General features: G+C 41.4%; 1 protein-coding gene across 1 annotated transcript; it reads left to right on the top strand.

Moving 5' to 3' along the window:
- The first annotated feature begins 270 nt into the window (after positions 1 to 270).
- TRIML2 (tripartite motif family like 2) lies at positions 271 to 10,986 on the top strand. Its single transcript, XM_043454486.1, has 8 exons — positions 271 to 370; positions 619 to 983; positions 1,237 to 1,332; positions 3,015 to 3,206; positions 4,622 to 4,762; positions 6,289 to 6,311; positions 6,481 to 6,581; positions 9,426 to 10,986. The coding sequence occupies exons 2-8, from the start codon at positions 792 to 794 to the stop codon at positions 10,004 to 10,006; spliced, it is 1,326 nt and encodes a 441-aa protein (XP_043310421.1). The 5' UTR covers positions 271 to 370; positions 619 to 791; the 3' UTR covers positions 10,007 to 10,986.
- Positions 10,987 to 11,583: the final 597 nt, after the last annotated feature.

Here is an 11,583-nt window from a genome sequence, read left to right as displayed (position 1 = left end):
ACCCACTCCAGTATTCTTGTTTGGAGAATCCCATGGACAGAGGAGCCTGGTAGGTTACAGACCATGGGGTCGCAAAGAGTCGGAGACAACTGAGCGACTTCACTTTCTTTATTTTTTTTCAGCAAACATCCTTCAACAGCCAAGTCTCTCGAGAGACACGCCTTACCCTTCAGGCACAAAATGGCGCCTCAGTCAGGCGCATGCGCACTTGTGGAGCCCCAGAGTGCGCTCCTGTCAGGCATGCGCACCTCAGAGCCAGACCTGAAAGGGAGCGCCTCCTTGGAACGCGGCGACACTCTGCCTCCGCTCCGTCTGGTTTAAGGAGCCGCCCCAAGAGGCCTTCACTTTCAGGATCTCTGCAAGCAACTGGGTGAGTGAGGGATTCCTTCGGCTTGCGACCTGAGTGCCTGAGGCTAGGCTCTGTCTTTTTTTAGTCCCGGAAGTTCCTTTCCTGCTCTTTGCCACAGCTTTCCTTTGAGAACCATTTTTCTTCTTCTTTTTTAAAAATGACTTGCTGGGAAGTACTTTGCTATTTTGTCACTTGCTAATTATTTTCAATAACTTGAAATTCTCGGAGAACTCGACCACTGGTGTAATTCATCGTATCTCGTTCCTCAGGCTCGTGTCTGCAGAAGGTTTGCTGGATCCAAAGAGTCCAGGACCCTTGACTGCGGAGGATGGAGGCTGACGAGTGCGTCTGCCCTAGAACACCGCACTCGGTTCGGCGTGCGGGGAGGTGTATTCCGCTTTAGAAACAGCCTGATCATCTCCAGCGAGGGCCACCTTCCGAGATGTCCAAAAGGCCCCGCTCTCAGTTGGAGCAAGACATCCCAGGAGGTGTCCGCCATGAGACACGCCCGCAGCCACCGCAGCTGTTCCGCCGTGGTGACCGAATGGCGGTCTGTGACCAGAGCCTCCCGCCCCAGGAGCATGGGAGTCCTGTGGTGGTGAATGAAGTGCCGGAGGCGGCCGAGAATTACAGGGTAAGCTTCATACGGATCCCAGACCACCCTGCCGTTCTGGCTGCCTCCTCTTTTCAGTAATTACCGTATTTGTTTGGGGAACAGATATTCTGATCCTTCAAGTCCATTCCCTTAGTTGATGTTGGTCAACGGAATACTAGATAAGTACCATACGTAGACCTTCCATGTGTAGTCAGGGCTATTGGCCTTTCAGTTGTCTAAGGTTAGGAATCTAGCTGTTGTAAAGCAATTACTGTGATATATTTCTCTGCAGAAGTTATTCCAGGAGATGTTGGACACATTGAAGGAGAAACTTGAGGCAGCTAAAATCATACTGGCTGATGAACAAGAAAGAATGGTGATGATGCAGGTCAGTGCTTATCTTGATTCTTGGGTGGAAATTACCTATAATGTTGGCTAGCAAATAACATAAACATAAGACCAATGGCACAGCAGGAAAAGCTCCTTAAAATCCATAGTTAGGAAAGGTATTAATTTCTTCATGTATAAAGAGCTCTTAAAAGTTAGTAAGCAGGGGACTTCCCTGGAACTCCAGTGGTTAAGATTGGACACAGTTCCCCTTCAAGGGACATGGGTTCAATTCCTGTTCAGGGAACTAAGATACTGCAACAAAACAAAATGTCAGTAGCAAAAGACTAGAAACCATAGAGAAGTGATCAAAGACCTGAGAGCTCACAGAAAAGCAAATGCAGATAATCTTTTGAGTAGACTGAATTGGTTCATAAGCTCATGTTAAGAGAAGTACAAATTAACTGTATTAAACTTGTTAGGGAGATGGCATTTTTATACCTTATTTATAAATATAAAAAAGACTGATAGTGCAGTTAACAGTGCCATAGGAGAGTGATCATCTTTTGTACTTTGGATGTGGCAGTGTAAATCCTGAAGCCATTCATTCAAAGGTCAATTTAAGAATTTCTATTTGGGGCGTGTCAATTAGGAGTTTGGGATTGACATGCATTGCAGGAGGATTGCAGGCTGATTCTTTACTGCTGAGCCACCCAGGAAGCCCTAACATAGTCACAGTACTATATATAAAATAGAAAGTTAACAAGGATCTACTCTAAAGCACAGGGAACTATAGTCAATATCTTGTAAAAGTCTATTAAGGGAACAGAAGCTGAAAAATAATATATAGACTGTAAGAGGGTGAGATCACAGGTGGGGGGGACCTGAAGGGGACTGTTTGCAGTAATTAGGGACAGATGATGGTGAACTGTGGTGGAAGGGGTAGTAGAAGTGGTGAGAATAGTCAGGTTCTTGATAAATCTTCACTCAGTAGTGTCATGAGGTTAAATATAGTCATTTTGTTGTTGTTTTGGTTGCACCGTGCTGCATGTGGAATCAGTTCCCTAACCAGGGATCGAACCTGTGCCCCTTCAGTGGGAATGCAGAGTCCTAACCACTGGACCTCCAGGGAAGTCCCTAAATGCAGTTGTATTTAGTCCCTAAATAAGCCAACTACTCCCAATATATGTCTCTAGTTCAGACTTTCCAAGTAGTGGGTTTTCATGTCCAACTTTTTGCCTAGTATCTCTGCTTGGATGGATGACTTTATCAAAATCATCATATCCTAAACTGAGTTGCTGATATACCCCCCATGTCTAGAATCTGTCCCATCCATAGTTTCCATTTTATGTTTTGGCAACTTTGTTCTTTATCTAAAAACCTTGGGGTCACCCATTGATTCCTCTTTTCCTCTCATCCACTATCCAAAGCATCAGCAAAAGCCGTTGGTCCTGCCTTCCAGTTTTCCTGATCTCCTGCTCTTTGGTCCTGAAGTTGTGTAGATTCCTCAGTTTTTTGTCAATGAACATGTCTCTGTCTGCATTTCATGTTCTAAAATTGTGTTGATATCTTGGCTGATGTTGACCCTGAAATTCCCTTTGTCCTTTGTATCCATGCCTATTATTTCCTCCCCAGTGCTTTATATTCCTTGGATTTGTATTAGAATTATAGATGGAAAGGGACCATAAATAATTATCTGTAGTATTTAACCTGAAATCTGTCATTTCTGTGTCTATGATGAAGAAAGAGGAGCAGAATTTTAAAGAAATGATTGAGTCTGAATATAGCATAAGGATCCGGTTGATGACTGAAGAAATTAGGATGAACTTGCAAAGCCTGCAAGGCAGATTCAACCTGGATTTGAGACAAACCAGTCAGAACCAACTGATGGAATTTTCCACAAAGCTAAAGGAGAAGTTCCAGGAAACACTACAGGTGAGATATGCAATGTGACGTCCTCACAATATTTGGGAAATGAAAGAAAGAAGAGATAAAGTAGCACAACCACTGACAACTATGCTTTTATTAAAATGATGTGTGTGTGTATATATATATACATATATATATATACATATACACATATATATACATATACACATATATATATATAGTCACCCCACAGTTCTATTCCTGATAATTTGTTTTGCAGATACATTTGCATGCATATAAAAAGACACATTCATAAGGGATGTTGTAAAATGATGTCAGTATAGAGACATGACTTCGAGATAGTCTTTGAAGCCAAACTGATGTGATTCCTAACTGGGTTCTATAATTTACTAGTCTAGTTGGCCACTTTCCCTGGTGGCTCAGTGGTAAAGAATTCGCCTTCAATGCAGGAGACACAAGTTTGGTCCCTGGTCTGGAAAGATCCTCTGGAGGAGGAAATGGCAATGCACTCCAGTGTTCCTACCTGGGAAATCCCACGGACAGAGGAGTCTGGTAGGCTACAGTCCATGGGTCACAAAATGTTGGACACGAATGAGCGACTGAATGACAATAGGTGGCCTTAGACATTCTGCTTAAGCTCTGACTTAGTTTCCTTAGATGTAAAAGGATAATGGCCTTGAGTTCATAATATTGTGTGATAATCTACATGAAACTCTTTAAATAGTGTTTGTACATGTGTACATTATTGTGTAATATAAATGTAAGTTTAGGTGTTGTTATTACTTCAACATTTGTTGATAGCAAGAGAGTGGATTCGACCTGTATCCATCAATATTGGACTCATGAAATGCATTGTATAGACATACAGTGGAATGCTCTTTAGCGTTTAGAAAAGATAACATGGCTCTGTATGTATGGATAAGGAATGCTCTTCAAGAGCATATTATCTATTAAGAAAAAAAGCAAGTTGCAGATCAGCAGTGGAATATGACATCACTTGTGTTAAGAAAAAAATAGCATGAACATTCTGATACGTGCCTAGATGGAGCATCTTTGCAAGGGTAGGAAGGAACCTGGTATCAGTGGTTTGATTATGTATTTTATTATTGGTTGAATTTAATTTTTAATTATAGTAAGTCTTAGTTTTAATGAAGGAAATAAGAAACTTCCTGAACAAAACTGAATAGCCAAAAAAAAAAAAAAAGTGACCTGTTTTACGTCCAGGTTGTGAACTGATTAAGTAGATAGGAGGATACGGTCCACATCAACATAGATACAGTATGTTAGAGAATCATGGGTCTATTGAGGTGTCTTGCTTGACAAGAGGAATATCTTGGCCTTACCTAATTACATCTGTTTGTGGGTTGGCAGGCGATAAAGTGGGTTTTTAAAGAGATGGTTGAATTAGCGAGTAAGAGAAAGTGCCAGTTGTTGAACAGTAATAAAGAGATGCTTTGCAGAGACTGAACCTTCTGGGAAGAGAGAACATGAAGAAACTAAAGGAGAGTGAAGTCAGGCTTTCTGAACAGATCTGCAGCCTCCAGCAGATCACTGTGGAGCTCGAGGAGAGGTGTAAGCAGCCCGCCTCAGTGTTGCTCCAGGTAAGATTCTGGAAATAACCTTCACTACAGTATTTGAGAAATGAGACATGGATAGTACTCATTAGGAGTCAGTGCTAGAATACAGTACCCAGTGATCTTCAGGCATACTTGAAGACTGTCAAAAGCATTATGACTCATCCTAAAATCATAATATGTACAGAGCTGCTTCACCGATCAATAGTTAAGTTTGAATTGACATGCCCTTTAATAGGGTAAGTGGGCTTCCCCAGTGACTCAGCAGTAAAGAATCTACCTGCAGTGCAGATTCCAGCCCTGGGTTGGGAAGATCCCCTGGAGGAAGAAATGGCAACCCTCTCCAGTATTCTTGCTTGGGAAATCCCATAGACAGGGTAACCTGGTGAGTACACTCCAGAGGGTCACAAAGAGTTGGTCACGACTCAGTTCGTGTGCACGGGCGCGCGCGCGCGCACGCACGCACACACACACACACACACACACTAGCAGTGAGAATGCAGAGTCCAGGGTATTCCGACTCAGCGCACGCGCGTGCACACACACACACACACACACACACACACACACACTAGCAGTGAGAATGCAGAGTCCAGGGTATTCCGACTCAGCGCGTACACACACACACACACACACACACACACACACACACACACACACACACACACACACACACAAGCAGTGAGAATGCAGAGTCCAGGGTATTTCGACGCAGCGCGCGCGCGTGCACACACACAGACACAGACACACACACACACACACACGCACGCACGCAGAGTCCAGTGACTGCCAGGGCACTCCCAGTATTGTGTACTTTAAATTTTGTTCAAGAGCATGCCTTGGGACTTCCCTGGTGGTTCAGATGGTAAAGAATCTGCCTACAATGCAGGAGATCTGGGTTTGATCCCTGGGTTGGGAAGCTTGCCTGGAGGAGGGCATGGCAACCCACTCCAGTATTCTTGCCTGGAGAATCCCGTGGACAGAGGAGCCTGGCGGGCTACAGTCTGTGGGGTTGCAAACAGTCGGACAGGACTGAGCAACGAAGCACAGCACAGCACAACATGATTACCATTTTCAATAAGTACATTTTTATATTTTAAAGACTATCCAGATGCACCTGGGCATAAACAATTAGGTTCTGTCTTAGAGCCAAGTCTCATTCCAGATAGCGCAGACAGGTGTGACCTAGTTATGTTCAGTTCCTGACCTGGTTCCAGCCACCATCCCCAGCATATCAGGCTAAGTTCCTGCCCCCCCGCCCCCCACCAAGTATAGAAATCAGGTAGATGGGCAGAATTAGAATGAGGAGCATCCTCTATGTGAAGTAGAGAGAATTATTTCCCTTGGGAATATAACAGTGATTTCAAGCATTTTTCTGATTTCCTGTTCAGTGTTGAAATTTGATATCTGAGAATTAGCACCATGAGGCTGAAGAAATTACTTGGAAATTGAGTTTTGTTATTATGAGAGAAAATATTTTCATGAGCACAAGTCACAAAAGGCTTGGCTCAAATACCCACTAGTAATTTTTTTCCTCTTTTTTCATCCTATAGAATGCAAAATATGCTTTGGAAAGGTAAGTTAATCATTTTGGAAACATTTGGGTCAGATTTACAGTCTGATACATGGGCACACAAGGGTGGAGGTGTTGGGATGCGGGTAGCAAGGCCATGCGATGAGAGCCGTCTATGGATGGAGGAGCCTGGAGTCTGCATAGATAACTAAGATAATCATTTCTCTAACAGGAGTGAGTCACTACTGCATCAGTTTCTACAGCCCGCCCAAATCACAGACCTGAGTGTGTGCCAAATAACAGGAATGAGCAAAATGCTCAAAGTGCTGCAAAGTAAGTTGACATATGTCCATAATCACAGGACACTTTATATTTGTATAAATTCCAGATAGCTGAAGGATTTAAAGAGACTCTGTATTTGCAGATATTTCTCCCATGGTTTGTATTTTCATTTACCTAGTAGTATCTTTTGAAGAGCAGAAGTTTTAGATTTTGAAGTTCAGTTTATCATTTTCTTTCCTATGGTTTGTGCTTTTTGTGGCCTAAGAAATTTACCGCAACAAAGATTTCCTTCTAGAAATTTTACAGTTTTAGTTTTAGCTCTTAGGTTTATTATTCATTTAATCTTTATATACTATTCAGGATATGGTACAACTCTCCTCCTTTTTTGTATATATGTGTATTTAGTTGTTCTAACATCATTTGTTGAAAATCCCTTGACATCATTTGTTGAAAATCACTTGAAAATGAACAGACCTGTTTCGAGTCTAATAGGTTCATTGATTGTTATTTATCCTTTTGGTAATATCATACTGGCTTGATTGATTATTCTATAGAAGTCTTAAAATTGGGCACAGTGAGTTCTCCAGATTTTTTCTTTAAAAATAATTTTGGCCACTCTAGATCTTTCTCCACATAAATTTTATTATTTTTTTGTTTTTTGTTTTTTTTTTCACATAAATTTTAAAACGAGCTTGTTGACTTCTACAAAAAGCCTTCTAGAATTTTGGTTGGTGTTACACTGAGTCCGTAAAACAGTCTGGGGATAAGGTGATATATCTCTTATTTATTTAGGTCATCTTTGGTTTCTCTCAACAGTGTTCTATAGTTTTCAGCTAATATTGTGCATATTTAATTAGACAGATACCTAAGTGTTTTTTAGTTCTAGTAATGAAATTAAATATCAGTTTATTTCTTCCTTTCTACTCTGTAAGCCTTTTCTGTATTTTTCTTACTTATTGCACTTACTAGGACCTTCAATGTAATGGTGAATAGGAGTGGTGAGAATCTTTTTCTTGATCTTAGAGAGAAAGCATTGTCTTTGACCTTTAATGTTAGCTGTAGGTTTTTCCACAGTTGCCTTTTGTCATGTTGAGGAAGTTCCCCATCTATTCTTTTTTTTTTTTTTCCCCCATCTATTCTTGATTCAGTAAAATTTCATATCATGAACAGATGTTGAAATTAAGAGATGTTTTTGTCTATATCTACCAAAATATACATTTTTTCTTCATTATTGTGAATTATGTTTGCTTCATATGTTGAGCCAACTTTGCATTCCCAGGATAAACTCTTGGTAATAATGTTTTATCCATTTTATATATTGCCAAAGTGTATGTACTAATGTTTTTAAAATAATTTTTGCATTTATGTTAATGCATATTTTCTGTAGCTTTCTTTCCTTTTAATCATCCATTAGCATTTTAATACATTTTATTTCTAGGTAATCTTATTTAGTTCTTTGTCAAACCCACTTAGTCTTGCTTTTTTTAGTTTACTGTATTCTATAGGAGTAGATTTCTTTTTTCTTTAAACATAGAAGGAAAATTTATTGTAGAGTTTATGCCTGGCAATTCCAGTATGTAAAGTTCTTCAGATTTTTTTCTGCTTGTCTCAATTTGAGTGTGTGGTTAATGATTTTTTTTTTTAATAGTGAGCTTTCCTTTTTTCCTTAGATATGATTTTTAGAAGTTCTTTTCGGATAGGAATAAAAGGTGTACATTCTTCCAGAGACAATTTGCATTTATTTCTGCCGGTCTTCTGAAAATCCTAGGATCTTGGGACAAGCTGAAATTTAAAATTCAAGGCTTCTGGTTTTTAAGACCACTTTAATACTGATATGAATTAGGTCCAGAGATTCATCTTCACTTGCCCATAAAAGTTTCTAGTGGATTAGATGCTAAAGAAAGAAATCAATGACTGCTACAGTTTTATGGCTTGACCAACTATAAGGGATGTGTTCCACTAAAAAGTAGAAACTGGGAAAGGATAGGTTTGGATTTCCATTTTGGATGGAGAATGTTTGAAATTCCTGTGTTTTGTCCAGCTGGTATTTGTCTTCTTTTTAGAGGGGTAAGTCATGAACATATCAGTTTAGTTTAGTCACTCTGACTCTTGGTGACCGCATGGACTGCAGCACGCCAGGCCTCCCTGTCCATCACCAACTCCTGGAGCTTGCTCAGACTCATGTCTGTCGAGTCACTGATGCCATCCAACCATCTCATGAGCATATAGAAGATGTTTAAAACTGAGGCTAAATGAAGTCACTTAGGGTAAAAGAATATACAAGGAGTAAAAAGGAAGATCGAGGGCCGACCTCTGAGAAGTCACAATATTTAGAGGCTGAACAGAAGGAGATGAGAAGGACCAGATGTGAAGACACGTACCACTTTCATTCAAGTATGAGAAATCACAGTGAGCCTTCTTGACTTCAGCTTGATTTTTCTGGAGGATTCTCACAGGTTTTCAGGCCTCTAATATATTCACTTTTGATTTACTCAATGTTAGGGGCCTGTAGGCAGCAGTTTCTAGATGTCTCTGCTGCGCCCTGGTAATATTTAAAATAAGGAGGGAAGTTCAGTCACAGGCCAGAGTCACGAATCAACTACTCTATGGGAGACTCCAGTACTTCCGTTGGTTCCAGGCTTGGGGAAGATCTTTAGGGAGTTCAGAGTTGGGTCCCAGGTGATACTGGGCTACGACTGGGTGTCAGGTCATTCTTATGGACTGGCAGAATTCCTTTCTGGCTTGAGGTCCCTTCATCTGGACTTTCTTAGATTGCCTCTCCAATATCTGTGGCTGAGACTGGTGCCATCTCATTAGGAAGCCCCTGATGTTAGAAGTCATGAGTCACTGGCACTGACGAACCCCTCGGGTAACTAAATTTCCTTCTCCCTGCAGGACCTATAACTTTGGACCCTAAAACACCTCATCCCTATCTGGTCTTGTCCGAGGATCTAAGGAGTGTGAGACTTGGAAACGTGCAGCGTGGTGTACCCGGTCACCCTGAGAGATTTGACTTCAGCGCCACCGTGTTGGGTGTGCAGAGCTTCACCTCAGGGCAGCACTACTGGGAGGTGGACGTGGGCAAGGCGGCGCAGTGGCAGCTGGGCGTGTACAGGAGCTCCGCCGTCAGAAACAGTTCCGGAAATAAGGTCTTACTCACAGGATCTCTCATGGGAACTGATCACACCTTCTGGGCTTTTCCCCCTTTCAAAAGGGTCTCCTTCAGAGAGCGAGTGCACAGAGTTGGAGTTTTCCTGGACTATGAGTATGAGCAGATATCGTTCTATGATGCCGCAAAGGGCTCCCTCATCTATAATTTCTCTTATCTCGCCTTCCAGGGAGCTCTCAGGCCTATATTTTCTCTCAGTATCTCCAGTGGAGGCGTGAATTCAGACTCTCTGACTATCTGCCTCCCTCACGTTTCTCCTTGTAATGATACTGTTGGCCCTCAGTCCTCTTCAAGGTGTGAAATCTAATAACCACGAGAGCCCAGAATGTTACAAGCATGACTTTGTATAAATAATTTTACAAAGTAAGCCAGTAAAAGATTTTTAGCACTTGAGTTGGAACCCAGTTGAACACCCCAGAGCTTTTGCATTCATGCAGCCCATAGGCTCATAAGAGTTGGACACGACTAAAGCAGCTTAGCACGAAGGCACAGCATGGCTTTCAACACCCTTTTCGTGGAAGTGGTTGCATTAAAGCTGAATCGTGAATGATAATAACTAAAGGACCCCATGCTAATTAGAACAGCAAGTGCCTATGCAGCATAAGATTGGGAAATTAGAGGAGAAAATAGTCTGGGATACTTAAGACAGGGTTAAGGACTCTTGAGATTTCTGAAAACAGAATTGGGTATAATCAAGACTTTAGATTTGAGAATGTCACCAAACTGACATGTGGAATGGAGACATCCTATTCCTGATGCTGTCAAAGAGTTCTATCATCATTCCACATGGAGGACAACTTAATTTCCCCAGATACATTATCTCGGTGGGGAGGAGGTATTGCAGAAAATGTGAGTATTTCCAAGTTGTTTCAAGTATTCTATTTCTTTCTTATAGGAAAATTAAATTTCTTAAAAGAAATTAGACGGTTTGCTGCTTTGTAGTGGTGTTTTGTGTTTGCCTTCGTCTTTCTCTATTTGATCACCCACTGAAAATTTTTTTCTGTAGCCTTGCTTGGGGCTTCGTACAATGCTAAGAAGACAATGAAATATTTATTAGAGGAACTTTTAGTGAAAGGTTTATCATGCTGGATCTCCATATTTTTAGCAGCCTGTAAGGGTGTATTAATCCTTATTACTTGAATGTAGAAACTGAGGCTCAAAGGTGATCTTGGCTGAAGTGTTGCTCTGCAAAGCAGCTATATTTGATATAATAAGAGCAAATCCTGGAACATCACTGCACCAGTTATAGCTTCTTATATACAAACAACAGTTGCAATTTTTTAAAATTCTGTTTACTTTTTTATCTTTATTTTGTGGCTATGCTGGGTCTTTATTGTTGAGTGCAGGCTTTCTCTAGTTGGAGCAAGTGGAGGCTATTCTTTACTGTAGTTGCAGCAAGTGGGGGCTATTCTTTATTGTAGTTGCAGTCAGCAGGGGCTACTCTCTAGTTGTGGTGCTCAGGCTTCTCATTGCGCTGGCTTCTCTTGTTGCAGAGCGTGGGTTCTAGAGTGTGGACTCAGTAGTAGTTGTGCACAGGCTCAGTTGCCCCTGGGCATGTGGAATCTTCCTGGACCAAGGCTTGAACCTACATCCCCTGCATTGGTTGCTTGGTTGGTGGATTCTTAACCACTGGACCATCAGGGAAGTCCTTTTTCTTTTTTTTTAAATGTTTTGGCCACATTGCAGTGTGTGAAACTTCCCTCACCAGCGATTGAACCCATATCCCCTGCTGCAGTGGAAGCACAGAGTCTTAACCACTGAACCTACCAGGGAAGTCTGCAACTTTATATTTATTTGGACAGTTCTTTGATTGTCTTTCCTTGAGATTTAAGTACCATGCCTATTTCTGTTCATTCTTTTATGTTAAACAGTCCTTAGACCATG

The sequence above is a fragment of the Cervus canadensis genome, chromosome 31 (genome assembly GCF_019320065.1).
Source record: "Cervus canadensis isolate Bull #8, Minnesota chromosome 31, ASM1932006v1, whole genome shotgun sequence".
NCBI classification, from domain to species: Eukaryota; Metazoa; Chordata; class Mammalia; order Artiodactyla; family Cervidae; genus Cervus; species Cervus canadensis.
The sequence above is the reverse complement of the archived record's forward strand: the minus strand, read 5'-3'. Positions and strand labels throughout refer to the sequence as shown.